At 29.2% G+C, this 24509-nt stretch overlaps 1 protein-coding gene across 1 annotated transcript in view; it reads left to right on the top strand.

Annotated features, from left to right (window-relative positions):
- Hml (hemolectin) overlaps positions 1–24509 on the top strand; it is a 278319-nt gene that overhangs the window by 181175 nt on the left and 72635 nt on the right. The window contains exons 46-52 of the mRNA XM_075381665.1: positions 1568–1772; positions 5806–5963; positions 9496–9657; positions 12762–12909; positions 14953–15187; positions 18088–18193; positions 21499–21715. Coding sequence (XP_075237780.1) covers positions 1568–1772; positions 5806–5963; positions 9496–9657; positions 12762–12909; positions 14953–15187; positions 18088–18193; positions 21499–21715 — 1231 coding nt within the window. The remainder of the gene's footprint in view (positions 1–1567; positions 1773–5805; positions 5964–9495; positions 9658–12761; positions 12910–14952; positions 15188–18087; positions 18194–21498; positions 21716–24509) is intronic.

A 24509-nucleotide genomic window follows, 5' to 3' on the forward strand; every position in this document is an offset into this window, starting at 1 on the left:
TTTTGAAACACTTAACATTTCTCCGACGGGCTGCAGATGCAAGGACCGATACGAATGAAGGCCAAGGCCCGACTAAGGGGTCTGCAGTCAACTCAGTGGCAGGAATAGAGAGAGAAACAGGATGTCATGTGACTCGGCTGTTTGCTGTTTGACATTCATGCGTGTGCTGTTTGTCTGTAGGTCAATCAGTCCAGTTTTTTAGCCACACCTTGTTTATACATTAATAGTATTTTGAAGAGAGAGAAAGAAAATGTACCGATACATATGTAGTTTATTACAGGAGTTAAACGGATAATATACAGGTATATTCATAGTACTTAAAACGTTCAAATCTAATTCTGGGAGAATTAGTAGTTTTTTTAACAAAAAATCAAACGATTTACCCTTATTTTATATATACTAAAGTAAATCTTACTTTATGTATACTAAATTGTTAGTGGAACTGTTCTAAATAATTCTGCAATTATGTATGAATGTGTGAAAGCTAGAAAAGTGTTTCCAAATTGTGCTTTTGACAGATTTTTGTTTCAAATATGTCATACAGTTTTTAGGTATTAATGACTTAATTATGCAATATTTAGAAAACAATTGCAATAAAATTTTCAGTAAAAAATTTGGGTCTAATTTGACTCGCATGATCAAATGATATTTTACCTTAAAAATTATACAAATTAAGTATAATTGAGAAAATCTAAATTTTGAGCCCCAGTTGATGACCTTTATTTCCAGGAGGAAAAGATTTACAAAGTATGATGGGTACTGTTGTCCCATTGTTCTGAAGTTGGGATTCATGTACCAAAATATTTATGGCAAATTTGAGTGTTCATCATGCGCATGTTACAACAGGTTTCAAATCAAGATTACCAAAATTCAAATGTGAAGGTTATGTTGATTGTCTTTTATTTTTTTATAGGAATGGTTCATTCATTAAAAGTAACATGTCCCTTGTGTCCCATGCAATAATAAAGAGTTTTATTTCAAAGTAATTTGATATTAGAAGGAAATGTCATGCAAGAGGCTTAAGTATAACAAGATGAAAAACTACTAGCTGCTTCATGACAATGTTTCGGCATTCATTCACAAATTTTTGATGAAGCATAACATAGGTCCTATAATCACCTAATTTGGTGCCTGTGGACTTCTTTCTATTAATAAAATAAAAGCCATCCTGAATTTATCCCAATTGTAAATGACGGATAAAATTAAAGAAAATTTGGAACATGTTCTGCAAGTTATTCCATGAAATGTGAACCAAAATTCTCCAGCTATGAAAATAATATTAAGAACAATATACGGTCAATGGAGAACACTACTTGTAACGGGATAAATCTGGTTAGGTTGTACAATCAATAAATTAGATAATTTTGAAAAATTTTGTTTTTTTTTAGATAAACATCTTTGAGAAGAAAAAAGGTTTAGAACAAACAATTCAGATAGTACAATTTTTAAGATATACTAGGTAGATAATAGAAAGAAATAGAGTATTGTAACAAACCATTCAAAATACTGATCAGAAATATAATAATAATTATTATTATTAATATTAATCACATTAATTTTTTTTAAGGTATTCCGTAGTCCTGTTTCAAGAACACAACCTTTACAAGAAATGTTTATTAAACCTATTGAAGCACGTTACGTACGTATCAATCCAGTTAAATGGAAAAAACATATTGTTTTAAGTTTTGAGCTGATTGGATGCAGACCTGAACATTTGCCTTCAACTACTGAAACCACTCTTATTACTACACCTTCTGTAACATTACAGCCAGGTATGTTATTTTATTTTATCCTTCCTTTGCCATTATATTTCATGAAATAATGAATTGGCTGTTTGAATTATTTTGATATTTCATATTTGCCTGAAGCTCCTTAATAAAATGGTAAGCTTACACAGGTCAAAAACCTGTCAAAAATTACTTACACAGGTAAAAAAAAATAATAATTGGAACTGAGACAAAATTAGGTGAATTAGAATGTATTTTTTATGCTGAATCTTAAGATGAAATCAGTTTTTCTTCTTCACCCTCAGATTTTTAGTTATCGCCCTTTAAAATATTGAGAAACTTCTTAAATAACAGAATACAAAAATAATAATAATTACAACTAAAGTTCCTACGTTTATTTTGCAAACATTTTTGTTTAATTTCTTTTTTCTTATTTTCCTTTTGTGTTCAGTGAAGTCTTCTTTTTATATCATCCAGCAGTAGTCACTCATCATAGATTCTTTGATATTGTTGTTCCATCTGCAATATATCTTGGTGGAACCTTTCTCCTTGTTCATCATTGATGTCACCCGAGTTTAAAGGGAAAAAGTCCAAATGAGAATGTAAAAAATGAATTTTCAATAACTTTCTGTAGCCTGATATCTGTAGTTCACTATGAGTTCACTTATAAGCTGATTGTGGTTTTCACCTATTTTTTTTCCAAGAAAACCAGTAAAGACATCTTCGAATGACTTCCATGTCATTAGTTCTTTAGGGTTCACTTAGCTGTCAAATATATTTTCACGAATTAATTTTTTTATTTGTGGCCTGATGAATATTTCCGCTTTTAATTTGGCTTCATTTAATCGTGAAAAAGCTAAATATTTAAAGCTGTTTCCATCTTTATCTAATGCTTTTACAAAATTCTTCATCAGTCCTACTTTTATGTGTAGAAGTGGTAAAATAATACGATAAACCGATTTCTTTTTGACCGGTCTTTAACTGTGTAGTGTTTACCTTTAGTCCAACTATGCCACAAACACAAGAAACATATATTTTGTAGTACCACTCTGGAGACCGAGAAGAAGCCCTATCGTTCAGGTCAGCAGTGATTCACCGTGAGTGTTCATCATACTTAATAGATTTTAAAATTTTTGACGTACTTTCATGAGTGTCAGCATGTGCCACCGGTATAGAAGAAAACTTATTCTAGTTATGAAGCAACACTGCCTTTAAGCTTCTTTTTGATGAGTCTATAAATAAACACCAGTTACGAATAAGATATTCAATGTACAGTTCAGACAGTTAGCCCCCTATCACCATGGCAGGAATAAATTAAACTATCTCTTCTAAAGTACTTCAGTAAATCTTCAATTTGATTTCTATATACTGAAATTTTAATATCCTTGTTTAATAAATGTGACTGTACTCTGGGCAACAGTTCTTTTTATTTATTTAACCTCTGAGTCAGGTATTGCTTCAGAGGATGAGATAAATGATTTTTAGTATGTGTGAAAATGCCATGCCTGACCGTGATTCAAACCCAGGACCTGCGGATAAAAGGCTGAGATCTTACCACTCGTGCCACGGAGGGTAACAGTTAAACAATGACAAGTACACATATAATTACATTGGTGTACAACATTTTTGGAACAGTTACATTAGTTAGTGTTTTATAAAGTATTTTTATGCTGAAACAGAAAATGTAATCAAAAATTCTCTATCACATCACATTTTTAAGTTATCTTTGTTTAAAGATCCCTATTTTGCCATATTTTACGTATAGTAGATTTGTCAAAAACAAGTTTAAAAGCAGTTCCACTCCATAATTCAAACTTCTGTACCTGTAGCGCATGATGTTGGAATGAATGTGACGTATGAAAGTATGTCAATAATTTTGAAAGCAGTCAATTATGACGCTTAAAGAGTATCTATGGCGACCTCAAAGTTACTGGTCTTTTTCTCAGTCTGCAAGGTGCTTTACAAAATACTGCTGCTTCTTATGTTTATAGAACAGTCTTGCAACAAGTGAACATTATGTGATTAAAAAGTGGCCAAAAAGAGACACCTTCACTCTTGGACAAAATAGTTTTAAATATGTTCCTTTAGTCAACTCACAGCGGTTTTTTTTTGCCATTATAGATAAAATTAGGGTTGATGAAGAATTTTTGTTGAAACACTGTATAAAGAAGAAGAAGGATCTAAATATTTAAGACAAGTATTTACTAAGTTAAGTGATTCCAAATTAAAGAAAGAATATTCGTTGGACCTAAAATTAAAAAATTACTTCGATGATGAAAATTTTGACAAAAAGTTGAATAACGTTGAGATAGCGACATGGAAAGTCAAGTGATATTTTAGTACAAAATTTTTTGTTGAACTATAAAAATTTAGGCTGCTAAATGTCATTAAAAATTCATTTTTTGCATTTCCATCTTGACTTTTTCCTAATAAATTTGGGTGCTGTGAGTGATGAGCAGGGAGAACGTTTCCACCAAGATAGATTGTAAATGGAGCAGCGTTACCGAGGCAGATGGGACAAATCAATGATGAGCGACTACTGCTGGTTTCTACAAAGAAAGGACTCTATTACACACAAAAGGAAGAAGTAATTTATATTATTAGTTCACCACCTCTAGTTTTAGGTATGTTTTATCTGCTATTGCTGTATTCTACAAGAATTTTTTTTGTTTAAAAAACATAATAAAATATGAACATTAAAATTAAATATAATAAACTACAAAATTTTACTTATAAACTTGGTCGCTTTCAAAATTTAATATTATTTAGCAATTCTGAAGGGTGTATAATAAAGAGGTGTAGGGTGATAGAGATAAACTGACATGATTTTCAGATTCAGAGCACAAAATAGATTAAAATTCACTTATTGGTGTTTCTGTTCTGAAATTTTTTTCTAATTTGTAGATCAGTGTTTTTATTTATGCCATTTTAGAAGAGTCATACAAATTTTCTCTGAATATTGACGTAAAAATAACTACCATGTTCAATCAAAAGTAGTTCAATTAATCAGAAAATGTGGACACAATAGTTTTGGCAATTTTTATTACATAATTTTATAAAAAACGTTTAGTGCAAATATGGGGAAGGTCAAAAACAATAAAAAATATATACCAACCAAAAAATAACTCAAAAATTTTCCATTGCTGGGTAAAATTTATCAATAAATATTATCTGCGCAAGAAAGACTTTTAAGTTACTTTACTCCAAACATTGGTTTTGTACCATGGTAAGATCACCGTGTTTAAAAATCAATTATTTATAAATTACTAAATTAATTACTTTGTGAAATAATCTTAGAATCTGTATCGGTCTAAATTAGTTATAAGAAATTAAACAAGTTGTTATATTTCATTACCTATGTCATTCTAAACTTTCCCTTTATGATTTACATTCATGGAATTTTCATTTCCTAAATAATAATTTACAGGATGTCACTGCACTAATTCAATCAATTGTTTATCATTCATATTTATTAATAACATTGTGAATGTAGTAAATAAACAAGTTATAATTATAGACTATAATTGCTTCAAAAATATAAAATTATTTAGGAAAGTACACATGTTTTAAATATAATAATAGTAATAATAATGCTAACACACATTATTATGCCATTGAAAAACCAAAAAAATATTGTTGCCAATTTAATTTTATTTTTACTGTCTATACATACAGTTGCTACTGCTATAACTTACGTACAGCATGCTTATTGAGTAGCGTTGTACAGCACTGCTTCATCCCGGTTTGAACATTTCAATTACAAAATAATACTTTTCATCACTGGCACTGGTACTGTAAAAAAACATAATTGTTGTGTCTAAATAGACCTTTAATCTTTTCCAATCTCTTCAATATCTTCAAATGCCTACAGCATTTATTTTTCCCTCTTTTCTTAGTGATTATATACTGGAAGACATTTATTATCAAATAACTTGTACAGTTAGTGTAAAATAACAAATTAATGTACTTATTTCTTTCTTGAAACAATAGATCATCTGTTTGTGCTCCATGAAGGAACATATACGTATAAGTGCTACATTTATTTATTTAATAAATTATATATATGTATTGCTTTCAGTTTGTATTGATCAGATGGGTTTGGATAACGATTTACTACATGAAAAACAAGTATCTGTGTCATCATCGATCGACGAACCGTTTAAAGCTCAAAGTGCATCTCTTAGTAGTCTGAATGGTTGGTCACCGCTGACTAGTTCACCTCATGAATGGATACAGGTCTGGTTATTTATCAAAGCTGTAAAATTGTTTTCCTTATTTAATTAGTAAAATTTTCAACGGCTCGCCTAAAAATTATATGGAAATGGTTGTTTGAAAAGGATATTTTGATGATAATGCCATTATTAACTTCACTGAAGAAGAGTGTACCATATTGATTGTGGTGATTATTTTAAAGAGGTGTTAAGAAACATGTTTTTTATTCATTTAATAATAGTTGGCCTGTCAAATTTAATAGTCTTGTAAATTTCATATTCTCCAAATTTGTTATCAAATGCTGCTTGAATTTTTCATGATACTTTTATTTCACTTTTATTTGAAGATGATTTAATGTGATAGTTTAGATTCAATACGGTATTCTCGCCCTTTTTTTAAAGTTATTTTCATTTTTTAATGATCAACATAGGTTGATGATTGGGAAAATTCCCATGCAGAAGATGGTTTGGTTTGTCAAAATTTATAATATATACTAATCCTTTATGTGAGCGAATAGGATTCTTTTGAAAAACACACCGCATAGATTTAAATCCTTATTTATGTAAAACTGTATTTATTAATCTTTCAATGCTGTTACTATGTTTATTAAATGAAAAATTGGGAACAGTGATTTATTATTATGTGTAATTGTAGAAACCACCTTGAACCTACAGATTTTTTTTTAATGTCATTCTAATTTGTCAAATGAAAATTCTGTTTAACCTTTGAGGACCAAATCTTTTTTGAAGATGGTTAAAAAAAATATTGCATACTTATTATTATTGTTGGTAAAAAAAACTGTACAATGCCTTATGGTGACTATTTGTAAACTTGTGCTAAAAAATTTATAAAATTTTTTATTACTAATACTTTTTAGCAGCTTTTTTTTGTAATTGTAGAAATATCAACTAGAATTGTTTTTTGTGGCCATATCTTATTCAAAAAATTTTCTAAAGATTAATGAACCAAAAAAAAAAAAATAAGAGTTTGAAGCCGCTTAATTCAAAATCAAGAAACAATTTTGCTATGGGAATCTGGATTTTTAGAATTATTGCCCTGTTTTGTGTTAAACCTGAAAATTTCATAATTTTTGCAGTGAAACTAAAAACGTTTTTGAACTTTCAGTATACAAATCACTATCAGGTTGAACATTCCTAAGTTCGTTATCAGTTTCACTCAGTGTTCAACATACACTGCTCATTTTGCATATTATAGCAAGTTGCTAATAAATATTACCAGAAAGCAAAATACTAAGGTGAAATAAGTATAATATTAAAATCCAAACATCACAAACAACTAAAAACAATGATAAACACACAGTGTTCTCAGCTCATCTACGTACTGTGCAACACACTAAAAAATACAGTATTGTAAAAAAAATAAATAAATAAAATAAGCATTCCTTTTCACTCCAAATAATTAATGATGTCACGGCCAACTCAAAACAACAGCAAACTTTTATGCTTTTATGCTTTACGCAACAAACACGATTAAATGTTTTCTAAAAATAAAAACATAAACAGTAATTAAGTTCAAAATAATAATTATATTTGTTAACCATCTGAATATCAATTGCGATGTTACATGCGACTTTAAACAATAACAAACATAATCTCTGTCAAGCGGACTGCCATGTCTGCCATCACAACCAAACATGATCCCTACAAATGTCATTTTGACACTGATGAAAAATCGCCATTAGGTCTTTTTAGCATAAAACTGAACCTGACAAAAATTCATTAAGTGGTCTTCAAAGGGTTAATCTCCAAGATTTAAGGTGTTGTGTTTCTAAATTAACCAGAATTGTTTATAATGTACTGATGAATAGCTCAAATTTACATATATCAGAATTGACAAAATTCATTTCTATAGTTTTTAAACAAAATCATAAATTGGAATTGTAAAAATTGAATTGAATTGGAATTGTATAAATTGAAAAAAGACAGTCAAATGAAATAGACATAGCATAAAAGTACATTTTTATTTGCTACATAAATTTACATGTATTTTTCCAAGTAGTCACCATTCATCATTACACATTTTTCCTCACAGTGAACCAGTCTTAATCCATCAATGAAGAATGCTGGTAGTCTTTTCATCGATCCATGACTTCACATCATCCTTTGCTGTGTGTATCTATTTTTACTCACAGTGAAACAAATACCCTTAAAACACTCTTCTTTTGCTGAAAGAAGTAAAAATCTGGTGACTATAGAAAGTGTGGAATAGCCTCAAAATTCAACTTCACAAAAACTTCAGTCGTTACACACGGTGTGTATGGCAGAATTATCAGTTTTTTGGATTGTTGAACAAGACATACTCATCTCATAAGGTGTTTTAACGTATCTATATATCACAGAAAATTTACTGTCAACCAGGTTACCAGGTACATGTTTGGAACCTAGAACCCTATCAGAAATTTTCTTTACAGAGGGTTGTATTTTGAATTTTTTTTATTGTGGCAAACCATAATGCCGTTATCCCATGTTTTGCAATTTTCTTTGGGTCGTAGTAATGCACCTGAGTTTTGTCTCCCATCCCATTGTTGAAAAGAAAATCATCTTCCCCACCAAATAACATTTCAAAAGCTGTTCACAATATTCCTTTTGTTGTTACATATTCTTTTCTGTTTATCGCAGAAAAGTTTATCAGTTTATCATGGCACTCACCATGAACATATTTTACAGTAGCTCAGTAGTCCTAAATGTGTCATAATTGGGGGGCTATACAATGTTGTGTTATGCAACAGTCATTTTGAATTGATTCAGCCATCTCATTTTCAGTGTTTCTACATCAGTTACAGAAACCTATCGACAAGTGCGAGGTTCGTCCTTAATATTTATTTTACCAGCTTCTGATGCGTAAAATTTTATTGCCCACCTACTCAACAGTAGTTTGATCTTTAATTTCATCACCATAAACAGTGATAAATGTACATAGGTTGCTAACATTCACTTTTTGTGCGGTTAAAAATTTATTTATTGCACCTTGTTTTAAATACACAGACATAGCAAGTTTACTCGATTCCACAACAATAGCGATTGATAGAAATTAATAGAGCTTGGCTCTACAAGTTGTAGAATGATAATAATAATAGGGGGATGAAACTGCAAGATGGCAGTACCTATTGCTTTGCGTAGCATTCTGTTCTGATGTTTCATTCCAGTCTGCAATACATATCAGCCACCCATCATAAACATAAATCAGATGTTCATTGTTAGAATCTTTCAAAAAAAAATAGACCTGACATTACTAAAACAGAAGCTAACATCGTTTTGTGAATTTGTACCATTTAGAGATGGAAATTCATTTTAAAATCTATTTTTATTTCTGTGACAGAAGTATACGTATTTGTTTTAAAGATAAAATTTCAGCGAGTTCTGTTCCAAGAAAAAGTTATTGCCTGAATAGTTAATTAAGTTCATTGGCAATTAACACTGTCACTAGAATAGCATCGTAATGGTTATGATCATGATCTATTAATAACTAATATTAGTCTAATTAACTTCCTATAGAAAATTAACTATTTATTTAAATTTTTATTCTTTTGTTATAGTTTAACTGGTTAGGCGAAAGAACTGTTACTGGAATAATCACTAAAGGAGGTTTTACTGCGAAACCATTTAGAAAAGAAGCATGGGTTGAAACTTATAAAGTCGCTTACAGTAATGATGGAAAAGAATGGAGTTATCTTACAGATTCTGATTTTAATCATCAGGTATTCTGATTTTTTTTTGTTTTTTTGTGTATGTTTTATAAGAATTGGTTTATACTGGATAATTTCTCTTTTAAATCAAATAATGTTAAAATAAATATCTTATAAAGTACCAGTTTGTTATTTTGTTCAATCCAATAATATATATTTATTAAAATAGCTTAAGATAAGGCAGCACATTTTAGCTGTAATCATATATAGAAATCCACTTTGTATAACAATATATTTTTCAATCCAAGTTATGACCGTCGTATCAAACTTCAACACTATAATCACTTGTTAATTGTGATTATTCAGCTGTATATAGAAAGTTTATTTTTGTTGCTGATTTACAATGGTTGTTTGGGAAGTTCTCAGCCCCATAACAAAAACACAGGAAATTTAGAGATTAAAGGAGTTTGATCTGGACCTTCATTTTAAAAGGAATCTGATAGTTGTGGATTATATGTAGATACAGCTTGTATCAATCGTGTGTTGCGTTATTAACAGTCGTGTATCGTTAATCATACTCAAGAATTTTTAAGCACCTAGTTATTGAAAATTCAATCATCATTTGATTATATCCTCACCTATTTTCAGTAGACAAGATAAGTTTATTTTATATATTCATTTTACATGTCAAGGCTTGTATATTAACAGAGTGGTTACCAAAGGTTTATTTAGTTAGATTCTAAAAAAATAAGTACATCATTTATTTATTCTTAATGAAGTTTAATTTACCTAATGTTTTAATATCAATAATTTTAAATATAAAAGTAAATTTACTATGCTGTTTAGTTTGTATTTCTTTTCGAGTGAAGAATCTCTTTGCTTTAGAGCCCAACTTCTGATGATATACATAAATTTTATTACACCATCACAACATGATCGTTATAAAAAAGTTCTGGGTAAGACAGTGAACTGCATTTCCTTACAATCTATGGTTCTATAACATCTGGAATTTCCTGAAAAGTTGGATTCTAGAAACAGAAATGTGTGAAGTAAGGTAAAATTTTAACAATTCAAGTGTTTTGAACTGACTATCATAAATCAGTTGAAAATAAATCCAGATTCAGTTTCAATGTATGTCAAATATGTTTATAATTAAGTAGATTTGTTGAAACTTGATATTTGTATAAATTCATTGATGGAAGATGTAGAATTCTTTAAACTACTTAAAAAAGATTAATGAAGAAGAATTTTTTAAAAAGTAATTTCTCTTTTCCGTTTCAATATTTATTTAATATCACATTTAAAAATCAGTGGAAAAAACTAAATCTACTTATTTATATATTATTCATAATTGCTAAAATTGAATAAGCTTTGTTTTAGTAACCGTGAATTTATCCTTCTCTCTGATGTTATCCTCCATTTCTCATAATATTTTGATTGTTTTTTTTTTCAGTTCATCACCAAATTCATTTCTCTGAAATGTTTCTTAAACGTTTTCAATAAGTGGATCAGAAGTTGGGATTGTATTGCACAAGAGCCATACAGTCCCCATAAAAGTTTTCCTGGACCTTTTTTTTGAATTCCTGAGGAAACTTTTTTGAGAATTTTCTTAAAATATTGATAATTCTCCTAATTACAGAAAATCAGCGAGAATAAAACCAGTGTTGAAACATTATTGCTTGTTATAAATAATACAGTGTATTTAAAAATGAATATCAGGGTTTTAAAGTTATGTAATATTTATTAAGTTTTACTTTCATTGATAAATTACAAATGAAATGAAAGAGCGACAGCTTTTCCTGCGAGTGTTCAATCACATCATTCATTACGTGGCACACACCCAGCTGATAGGAGAGTTCATATGATAGGAGATATGTATGAATCAGCAAGTCTGGAATAATTGATGCAACAGCTGCTTCAATCCTGAGTCTCAAGTTGGGTAGGTCAGTTGGTTCAGTGGCACATACACTTGATCCTTTATAAACTTCCAAAGAAAAAAAATTGCTCGAGGTCAGTTCGAGCAAATGTGGAGGTCATAGCAGACAAGCTCTGTCATTGGATTGGCCCCTGGCAACCAATTCAGCGATCGGAGAGAATTTCATTCAACCAGTCACATACAGCTTACATTAGTAAGGAGGTGCACCATCTTGTTGTCAAATAAAGTTCTGTGGTTCATAATGCAGTTGAGGAAAGATTTCCTAGGAGTGTGCACAAAAGACTCTCTTACACATTCAACATTGTCATCGAACACACTTGATTGTCCTGTACTGTTCCCTTTACAAATACAGCCAGTAGTTTCAAATTGTTTATACCATTTATGAGTGTTATTGTAACTCGGGGAATCACAATGGAACTTCAAACAGAAAATACATTGAACGGTAATTACAAATTCACACTTTGCAAATTCCAAAAGATAAACCCTTTCTGATGGGTGGGGTCACCATCTTTGCTATTAGTGCTTTCAAGCGAAAGGTACAGGAAACAGTTTATGAACTTGTGCACAATTAAAACTGTTCAAAATCTTTCGTTTCGTGTATTATTAATCAATGTATGTAAAACTTGAGAAATATTGCATAACTTTAAAACCCTGATATTCATTTTGAAACATTCTGTATTACATTTTCTAACAAATGGATTGTCAAGTATGAACGGTTGGTGTGTGTAATTACAGAATTATAAGCATGATACACTTCAATGTGTGAACATTCCACACTAATCGCAAACATTTTTTATATCCATGACACCTGGTCTATATGTTTCCAGTGTTGTTAAATAATTATTGTAACTTTTTTTGACCTTATAAAAAAAATTATGGATTTCACCTCTATTTGGACATAGACTAACAGGATTCATTCATCTTCATGTGTAATTATGTACTGAAAGTAATTTTAAAATGGTTCAGTGATATTTTGTTCAAAAGGAATCGTATTTTCCTCCAGTAATAAGACAAATAGCCGTTTATGAAACACATGACTTTTGGAAACATAGATAGCAACTGAAATTAGTAGTAATTAATAAAGCACTTAGCTAACACTGACAGCACACAATTTATGATGAAGATTTTCACATCTAGAAATTTTGGATTTTCTAGTATTAACTGCTGTTTTATATAAATGTTATTAGTGTGAAAATGTATGTCTTTGTATATTAATTAATATCTTATGGTTTGTTTCCAGATATTTATGGGAAATTTTGATGCTGTTACACCTCACAAAAATATTTTTAATTTGCCAGTTCATTCTCAGTTTATTCGTGTATATCCTGTTAAATGGGAAAATGATATTGTAATGCGAGTTGAAATACTTGGTTGTTTTGTTCCATACCGTAAGTTAAATTTTATTTTTATTAATTGTATTGTATTTTTTAATGATGGAATTACAGCTGAGAATAAATGAAAAATAAACATTGATGAATAATATAAATAACTTTTTTCAACAATTAAAGCATGTTTGATCTCAGATAAAATAGTAAATTATATATATCCTTCCCTAAAACTTGATGGTCCTGTAATCATCTCAAAAGATAACACGCTGATTTTTTTCAAAAATGTGAAGGATAAAATTAAAAAAAAACTGAAGGAATATTTTTTATAGACAGATAACTATAGATTTTTTTTAATTAACCGGGTAAGTTTCATTCTTCAACAATATTTCTAATTGTGATTGGGCAATTATTGATAATAATATAATTTATTTTCATTAATTGTTGTTGCCTTTTTTAATATGTTTACCACTTAACATTACGTTTTTCCAAAATTTAATGCAAATCCTTTCTTTTATCATTTTCAAATAAAATGAATTGCCATTCAGAATAAAATACATCTCATTTACTCAACTGCCTGATTTGAAGTTTGAATCTGATATGACTGAAAATGTTGATGTAATTGTAGACAATGCTGCCATTGTGTTGGAAAAAGACAAACTCTGTCGAAAAGACATAACACAGAATTAAAAAATGTTACTATTATTTTCAATCACACTTCTCATTATTTTTTGTTATCATAAGGGTTCATATTTGGATATATCTCCGTTATCAAGTTATCTAGATTATCCAGTTCTCTTGTAAACTACTCTTTTCTGATCAATCTGACTACAATCAAACATATCATTCTGAAACCATCACAGGGATTTCAGTTTTAAAACCATTTTAACATTCTATCAAAAAGTTGAACTTTCAGTAAGCAAATTCTTCTTATTTCTATCCTAACAAAATTAGAACAAAATACTTATCTTTAAAAAGGGAATTTGTGTAACTTCAATATGTTTGCCGTAATGACAAGTCCAAATCTCTGCATTATACATCACCCTGTCCGTCATTGATTTAAATGAAACTTATCTTGTATTCCAGTCATATTCATATCTCTGTGTGTTTATTATACTATCAAAGTATCACCCTTTTCCGTAAATTGATGGATAGTCATTTAATTTCTCACTTAAGCTAAATAGTACTTCTTTTTCCGTTTAGCCTCTGGAACTACCATAAGGTATTACTTCAGAGGGTGAGTGAGGATGAAATGTATGAATATAAACGAAGTGTATCTTATACTGTCTCAGTTCAATCGTTCCTAAGATGTGTGATTAATTGAAATGTAACCACCAAGAACACCGGTATCCACGGTCTAGTATTCAAATTTGTATAAAAGTAACTGCCTTTTCTAGGATTTGAACCTTAGAACACTCGACTTTGAAATCAGCTGATTTGAAATGACGAGTTCACCCCTACACCAACCTGGTGGATTAGCTAAACGATACTCACACATACATGTACTCCAGGATATCAATCTTTTGGGAGGAACTAATAATCGGCAAAAGTTATAATTAAATTTATTAAAGTATAAATAATAACCAGCTGGCTGGTCCTTTGGAAAAGATGGAAGACACAAAAATTTCTGAAGTAGTAACAAAGAACAAATTATTTAACAGGAAGAAGTAGGACTTCTTCCTGTTAAATAATCTGAAAAGAAGAAAGTTTGTCTTCTCTCTGAAAGGAACGTAGTTTGATGATGTTTTGAGAAATTTGTGAGGAGTTTGATAGAAAAAAAATATGTTTCAAAGAATTTTCGTCAAGAAAGCTAAAAACTATTAAGTACTGCAAAATAAAAATTATATTTCTTCTAGAAACCATATAATTTTTTTTCAGACACCTGGTATGTCTTTTAAAGGTACAAAAGGTACTTAAATTCAATTACCTGTAACAATGGAATTTATCAGCTGAAAAAAATACCAAGCATGACTAGGATTCAAACCTAGAACTTTCTGTATAAAAAACAGAAATGACAGCACTCTGTCATAAAGGTCAGTAAAAAAAAATTATTCTTAACTATATATGTATATAGTTACTTACTGTTTGTTTATAATTCTGTTACAGCTGAATTGCCGAATAATACAATTACATCAACAACTGTTAGACAAGAAGAGACAACTGTTAGACAAGAAGAGACAACTATTAGACAAGAAGAGACAACTGTTAAAACTGCTTGTATTGTTTGCCCTGGAATTCTTCCTTCTGAATCTTGTGACTGTACTGCAGAAAGTAATTTATGGTGGGATGGTGAACAATGTTCTCTTAGAGCTCGATGTCCTTGTATTGTTGGACATCTTACGTAAGTATAAAAAATCTTTTCTGTTTTCACTCATGACCGTTTGTTCGATAATGACAGTTACTTGAAGCTATAAACTTTTTAAAAAACAAACAGAACAAAATTTCATAAATACGTGTTTTTAAAAGCTCAAACATTTTTCACTCGCCTTTATTTCATAGCAATTTGGAATGATCACAAAAAAGCAATTGAAAATGTTTTGAAATAAAATATTAAAAATGTATATAGAATAGAATTAATAGTTAAGAGGAAATATACCAAATAAACAATAATAGTAATTGTTTTATAAGAACTATTTTTAATTTTAAAATCCAATGTTACTGTCCGAGTTTTCTGTAAAGCTCAGAAAATTAAGGAGGACATTTTTAATTTCATAAGACATTATTTTAAAGAAATTTAAATTTACATTTTATTTTTTATTCTAAAATTTCCATTGGACCAGAAAATGGTCAGCGTCATCCTGTTTTTGTAGAGTTATTATTTTTTATTCTGAATGTCCCTGAAATATAACAAAAAACTTTAAGATATTTTCCGCATATCAAAGAAAGAAAAAACTATAAGTCTGGAAATGTTTATTTTCGGTCTGTTGACTATTGTACGTTTTTACAATATAAGCTCATTTCAAGAATGGACTGAGAAAAAATACTAAATATTATATTTTTTGAAAGTCTGAAAATTGTTATTATTTTACTAATTATTATTAATAATTTTTTATTAGATTTAGTGGAGGAAATAAAAACAGGCAATAAACTATCAGCTTGCATTACGATGCACAAGCGTATTGCTAGGTTAATTGTCTGCAATAATTCAATTGTTAGTCAACAGATTTTTACAAATCGGGTGTCATTTTCTTCAAAATAAAATGCTTAATATATTTAGTAATAAGTAAAAATTTGATCAAACAAATAATTACAAAGATATTGAAGATTATAAAATTAAGATGGCTGCCATTTTGAAGGTGACAATTTCAAAATCTTTTATTTTGTAGAACAAAACACTAATCCTAGATTTGCCAAATTTAATTAAAGTAGGTTTACCCATTCTTGAGAAATAATTTTTTTGTTGAAAATCACAAAATGACATCCAGAAGGAAATCATAGCAAAATAAGACTTACGTAGATGTGATGTGAACTTTTTACTCATTTTGGTGTTCTGAAGTCCAGGGAATACATCCTGGAACATGCTGTATATATAAAATTACCAACAAGATCATCATAATATAAAACTGTTAGCAACCTTAATGTAAACTTACCAATTAATATAATAAGTACTTCTCAAACTCAATGATTCACCATCAGTTATTTAAATATTACCTCAGGTATGCATTATCTTTGTCATTAATTAAAACTTAAAAACATTACAATCGACTAAATTAAAGTTCCTTGCAACAAAGCGGCTATCAAGACTAGTGTGCCAATTTAAACAACTCAAATACTTTTTTTTAAATTTACCTGTTCGTTTGTGAATGTGTATTTTATATTTGTAAACTTAATATGTTTTTTAAATAGTCAAATTTTTTAAAAATTCTTTCTTTTATGTACTTAATGCTCTCAAATGTTCTAAATAAATCTCTGTTCAACTGATGTGTTAGTTTTACCAGTTTTTTTTTTTTACATTCATTATAACTAATTTTACATATTCTTAAACGTATCATATGAGTTTAGATCGGTATATGTACGGCAATTGTTGTCTGTAATTATTAATCGCCACACTGGATATCATGTTTAATATGTACTAGGTAAACAACTTACAACTTAAAACTGAACCAAGAGGGCTTGAACACAGCTAAGTGTTACTTTTAACGCCGCTATTATACTAGAACTGTTGTTGGTTATGTATGTAACTACTTTTGTTTATTGTTTTCAGTTGTAAATTGTTTATTACTTCAATGAAGTATAGTTTCATTCTTTGCAGTATGTAAAGTGCTGTGTTTGAACGCAAGAGTTGCTATGAAAGCGTATGTGCTTTCTGGACTCTTTCAAGAAAAGTGCCAAATATTTGCAGAAAAATTTCTGAATGCCAGGATTCCTAAAAAACAAGCATACAGATTTCATTAAAAATGATGTACGATGGTATCAATTTCGAATGAAAAACAATAGGCGACCTTCCATTACAACTCCAGAGATCATAGCAAGTACTCAAAGAAGAATTTCTGCCGGTCTGAACAAATTTATACATAAGTTATCACAACAACATGGTGTCAAATACACATTTTGCCGATAGATTCTTCATGATGTAAATTTGAAAGTGTATCTTGTAACAGTTGTGAAACAACTTAAGAGAACAGACAAACTATAATTGCAACCGTTTACTTCACGATAAGAAAATCGGTGTTTAGTGTGCTGTTTCAGGTATTTGTATAGCGGGGCTAATATTTTTTGATCGGATTGTCATTAAAAAAATGAACCGTACAATTATCAAAGAATTCTACCAAGTTAGTAGATCATGAAGATGCTTCTTCCAACAAAACGGTGCAATATGTCGCACATCAAACGATTCGCTAGTATGGATTCATAGAAGAATGAACTGTCAACAAAAGGTGGTGGCCTCTGTATCCCAGATTTGTTTAGTTGTGATTTTTCCTGTCAGGACTATTAGAAGGATAGTATTTACCAATCAAATTCTGGAACTGAACATTAAACAAAAAAATTTTTTTTTCATCAAGTGACCGTCAACATGATCATTGCTATGCCAGGCAGTCACTTTGAACAAAGATGTGATAAATATGTAAACTTTTACTAACGTAAATACAAAATTTAATTTGCCTTTCTTTTCATTTCATTCATAAAATATTAATGTCCCAACATATTTAGTCCATAGCGGTTCAGTTTCTAGTTGCTTACTCTGTATTATACCTATCAGAATAATTAAAATGTAACAGTTTCCTTTTTTTTCTTTTTTAGATATGCCGTTGGTACAGTATATGATACCGAAGACTGTTATAAATGTACTTGCACATTAGGTGGTTTACCAGACTGTATTAAAAAAACTTGTCCTAGTTGTGAAGAGGTAAGTATACAGTTTTTTTTTTTTTATTTACTTTATATAATTAATATAATTTCTTTACCTTTTAGTTGTCAATTTTATTACAAATATCCATTTATCTGTTTGATTATCACTCCTTGAATTGCTTGTTTGTTGATTTCATTTCAATAAAATGAAACCGTACTTATTTGCTTTGAAATTGCTTTAATAAATTGCTGACGTTATTATTAAATATTTATTGTACTATGTCTAAAGAATAGTATTATTTCTTACAGCTTCCTCAAAAAGCTGAAACGAATTTTCAAGATAAATAAAGGCTGTCAAATCATTATTTGGCATAAGTGTGAATCTCATAGACCGATATTTAGAAAATTAAAAATTTTTATTTATCCTTGTTTTATATTTATGAAAATGCAATCTTTGTTAAAAGTAATGATCACTTATTCTTTAAAAAATAACAGTATCCATCTCTATGAAACCAGATAACAGAATTATTTTCGTAAAACTTGACCACATGGTACTTCAGCTTTTCAAGAAAGGGCTGTTAAGATTTTTAATAAATTACCAAAACATTTAAACCGATTCATTAGAAATATAATTGAAAGATGTTTTTACAGAAACAATATTACTATATGAGATTTTTAAATAAATTTAAAAAAATTCCTGAATTTTCTATATTCCATTCATAAATATGTGTACATAAATATGTCCTCAAATAATCATTATCTACCATCTCAGCCTTTTGTCTGGAGGCCCTAGGTTCAATTTCTGATCAAACATTGCTTCTTTATTCATTATATAATTAATTCATTATCATCCATCATATTGTCTATTATTGGCTATTGGTTGTTACAATTGTATGAATAAATAAATAAATATTTTATTGTTTAATTGTATTATTTATTTATTGTTGTTTAAATTTATAACATTTTTTTTCTTTCTCTCATGCTTTCATTTACTCTTTATCATTACTAGCCACTTACCTGGCTTCACCCAGGTAGTTCCTCATTTCTATCCCGTTTAGTCAACATCAAATTTTTTGGATGAAACCAAATCAACCGGTTCAGCGTTTTTAAATTTTAATTATCAGTCTCCATAATGACTTTATTTTTATAAACTTAATCACAAAGTCTGAGGTCAGTTAGAGGCTACACTGAGAAAATGAAAAGGGGTGGGTTTTTTCAAAATGGAATGTAGATAACATCCACCTCTTTTTTTTTATTTCTTCATTTCTTTGTTTCCTCTTGTTGGAACTATTGTGTGCAAGATTTCATCACAATCCCCATAAAACTGTAGTTCTGTAAAAAAGAAAAATTGACAACAAACATTCTTTTATATATATATAATATATATATATATAGAAGAATGGCATCTTTAATTGTTTTATGGTTTTATTGTCATTAAGCTATAAATTTATATCTCTTGTGTATATGTTTTCTAAATGATAATAAGCTTTAATCTATATTTGTATTTTCCTGGCTACAGTTATAATAGGAAAGTATATAATATGTAAAAAAAATTAATAAATTAGTTTTTTCTTAAGTTTTGTGCCTTTAAAGAGACAATTAAAAAAGACTTTTAATTAAAAAAAAAAAAAAAAAAATTGTATAAATAAGTTATAAATAATTTGCGAAAAAAAATGTTTATTCCAATATTCCCAAGTCCAATTTTTTTTTGTCAAACTGATACATGTATATATATGTTGGTCTGTATTTGATCTTATAACTTTGGACCTCGATGATATTTTTTTTTCAAACTTGGTAGCTAGGAATTACCCCTTCTGGGTAAAAGAATTTATTAAATTTTTGCCATAACTAGAAAAAGGAACGGGGGTTGTTTTGGCCAAAATAGAATTTCAAACCTTTACTGGGGCACTTCAGTCAAATATTTTCTTACAAAAATTGAAGCTTTTCTTATCAAGATTACAAATTATTGAAAATTTTTATTTTATATTCACCCTCCCAAAAAAGTGGCTTATATTTTTATTTTTTTATTTTGAAGTAGAGAGTTCTAAGGTTCAAATCCTAGTAAAAGCAGTTAACTTTTATACGGATTTGAATACTAGATCGTGAATACCAGTGTATTAGCTAGTTGGGTTTCAATTAACCTCACATTTCAGGAATGGTCAACCTGAGACTGTACAAGACTACAATTCGTTCATACATGTCATCCTCTGAAGTAATTCCTGAGGCTAAAGAGAAAAAGAAAGGCCTTCAAATCGCTGTAAAAATTTTTTGCCAATCCCACTCCTGTGGAATTGGCAAATTGTGTTGCCACTCCTGTGGCAACAAAAATTTTTTTTTTTTAATTAAAAAAAAAAGTTTAATTTATTTTAAATTTAAATCTCTCATAAGTTACTCATTGCATTTAAAATGTAAAAATTCAAATTTTTTGATAACCCCTTATTCTTCAGTATTTCTTTGAAAAAAAGATTAACCAAAAATTTGGTAAAATGTTTTGTTAATTCGATCACAAAGTTTGAGGCTGGTTAGAAGCATTCTAACCAACATTCATTGTGGCCTTGACCACAATGAATGGAAAGGCTTTACTCTTCCTAGAAAATTATAACTTTGTTTAGAATTATGGCTGTATCTTTGTATTTTTAAACAATTTTAAAAAATTATTTTTTTTGAATTTGTTATCACCACTTAGGAATTATTTTCTTAAGAATTAATTTTAGCTAAATGTTTCCCATTTCCCCTTAAAAGTTTTTTTCTCAATTTTAAATTTTTAATGCTCAAAACATATTTTGTTTTTATTTAACTGTGTATCATAAAATTAGAAATAAATATTTTTACATAAAAATATGAGAAAAAAATTTACTATTTTATTATAGTTTTTCAATAAAAAGGAATGTCTCTCCATATAAAAGGTTGGTGCATGGGTTTATTTGTTTGTTGTATATCCTCACATTTTTATTTTAGCTTTTATTGGCACAGAGTGGAACAACGGAGGTGTGCAGCTGCATGTAACACATGAACGATTCATTTGTTCAAAGAATTTATACTTCTTGACATGAACAGTTTATTTAAAATTATATTTATGTTTGGGGTAAAAAAGGAAAATATTGGGGTTAGAGCTGTGTTAAAAAATCATAACTCAAGAAACAGCTAAAACTGTTTAAGATTTTGAAACTTTTCGTTGTAAAGGTTTTTGTTGTTATTACACTAAATTCATAATCTTATTTAATTACAATCAGTAAAAACATTTAATATAAAATATAAATCAAATCATTCCAAAATTTTATCATCTGCAAACAAAATCTCTACTTATAATTTCTTTTTTTTCTTTTATTTACGATAATTATATTTTATTTATTATTTTTTCAGGGTTTTCAAAGTACAATGAATTCATTATGCGATTGTTCTTGTCAGCCATGTCCTCAAGGTACAGTATTATGCAAAACATCAAACAAATGTATTAATTCAACACAATGGTGTGATGGATTCATTGACTGTCTGGACGATGAAATCAACTGCACTACAACTAGTGTTACAATCCCTACTACTCCCCCAACAACTACAGTTCCATCTACAATAACACCAAGTAGGTATTTTTATTTGCTTGGGAAATAATAGTTGTAAACGGTTGGGTAATCTGGTGATTGAATCGTTGATGATGACTTTTACTTGAATAGTCAATTAGAGGTACGTGGAATTAGCAAGTACATTTTTCATATCATCTGATGCTTCAATTCACCCCCCACAACTATCACACAATGATCCGTTGTACCATAATGTCTGATCCACTGCATACTTTACCTAGTTTTGTAATGCAAATTCATATTAATATTATTGATTATTATTGATTTAAAGGATTATATAATGTAAATGAAATTAAAAAGATATTCAAATTTTTAAAATTACTCATAGTTTGATCAAAGCCTGAATTATAGAACAATAAAACCAAAAATTATGTTTAATTTTCTTTTCAGTAAAAGCCATTTTTAGTCCACAATTTTTTTTTTTTTGATGCGATCAGTTATTTGAACAATATGAAAATTATAAATGCAATACAGTATTATTCGTTTTTACTATTTACAACATAAAATAATCACTTTCTTCCTAACTACAGTTGCATGAAAAAGAATGGTAAATGTATATTAGAGTAGAGCTAGTAGGAAAAATAAAACTGGATTAAGAAATTCATATGTTTAAGAACACTGCGGCAACTAGATGAAGAAAGAAGCATTTGGAAAAATATAGTTAAAAGAAGAGACAGACTTATAGGCCACATACTAAGGCATCCTGGAATAGTCGCTTTAATATTGGAAGGACAGGTAGAAGGGAAAAATTGTGTAGGCAGGCCACGTTTGGAATATGTAAAATAAATTGTTAGGGATGTAGGATGTAGAGGGTATACTGAAATGAAACGACTAGCACAAGATACGGAATCTTGGAGAGCTGCATCAAACCAGTCAAATGACTGAAGACAAAAAAAAAAGAACACTGATTCAACAGAAACTTGAAAAATATATGAAAAAGAAAAGCAAGAGTATCAAAGATAATTCACATCAGACATATTCAAGAATCTTTTTGTTAAACAGTGAAATATCTTTAAAGTGCAAGCGACTTTTGTGTATAACATACTTTCTGCCCATCTTAGCATAAATAAATAAAGACTGAAAGAAAGTTAAGGAAATGTAATAAGAAAGGTAACAAGGAAAAACACCGGATGAACAACTTAAAACTGAAACACTACAGATTAAAAAATAGACATGTGGCATTTTATGAATTAAATATTAAAATGAAAGTGTAGTTTATATTAAATTCTATAATTACATTAGGAAAGGTTTACATATTTATGTTATTTTTATAAAAGATGTTCAAGTGAGTGCCCGGGGCAATGATGCGCTTTGTGTCTGGGTATCAGGCAGATGATGTACTTTGCATCTGTCTACTTGTGTTGCTTCCCCATCATTTGTATCTTGACTGAAATAGAAAATAGTCTGTAGGGGGTATATCTAGCAAGTATAGAGGGTCATTTGCTATTTTAAATTGCAAGCATTGTCATTTGTTGTTTGGTTAAAAACTACCATACAGTTATGGCTTTGTGAGCTGGCACGTCATTGTAAAGCAGGAATCAATCCTTGGTTTTAAGAAAATGCGGTTATAGTTGATGAATTCAGTCCAACAGACATTTTAGGATGTCTTAGTAGACAACAACACTACCCTTGTTAGATACCATTCAGTAATTCACCCTTGCATTTGATGTTATCATTACTTTATCTAGTTCTCGGCCTCACCTACGCTTTCACTGTCTTCCAGTGACATCCATCCATCATGAAAATAAGCAGAACACATGCGAACAAGACAGCTTCTTCACCTTGTACTTATTTTATCATTTCAAACTTTTCTGTGCCACTTTTTCCATAAAACAAAATTTTATGTTTGTACATTGTTCCATTTTGTAAAAATCTGATAATAGGCACAGTAGTAATGTCTTTAAAAAAATATATATATACAAACACAAACTGTTTGAGCTTTGGTTAGGTTGTTCACAAGGCTTCTCTTGATAAGTTTCAATCTTACTTATGAGATTGTGCCAATAAGTCTATTTTTACAGCCTTAGTCCAGGAACATTTCATACAGATTGCATACATTTAACTTAAATCTTAAAACACAGATATGGCTATGTTACATTTCTCTGTGTTCTTATATGACATGGAGGCTAGGGTGTTGCTACATTGATTTAATGTCAGTAGACCGACTTAAAGACTGTGTAAATATAAGTATTTTTCTCCTGTATACTTACTATTGTAATGTTATAAAAAAAAATTATAAAGCGTATTTTTGTCATGTATGAATTTAAAAAAAGAAAACAATGAGTCACTAAATCACTGATCAAACGATTTGTCTTTTTTCCCTTAAAATTTATGCAGTATTAAAAGTATAATCGAGAAAAAAAAAATCAAAATTCTTAGTAAAAAATGTTGGGTCCCAAATGACCCCCTTAAGCAATTGATGTTTTCATCAAAATTATATATTGTATTTAGAATATAAAAGTTGAAAATATTTTTTGTCAAGAAATGTGGATCCCATTAACGTCATTGTTTAACAGACACCTCATTTAGCTCTTTTTTAATAACAGCCACTACTTGAATAACAGATAAAATATCAGAAGTTATAAGAAATGCAAAAAAAATGTTTAATTTTAAATTGAGTCCCATGGCATCCCTTTTTTTAAAAAAAATTCCTGTGATGTTTACATTAATAACAGGTACGGCTAGATTTTCAGTTTTGAAAATTAAAATTTAAAAAAATTGATATTTTAAGTATAAAATTACATAATTTTTTTTTTTATCAATGTATTATTAAGGTATGAAACAAAAATTGTTTAG

Source organism: Lycorma delicatula, chromosome 13 (assembly GCF_047948215.1).
Source record: "Lycorma delicatula isolate Av1 chromosome 13, ASM4794821v1, whole genome shotgun sequence".
NCBI lineage: Eukaryota > Metazoa > Arthropoda > Insecta > Hemiptera > Fulgoridae > Lycorma > Lycorma delicatula.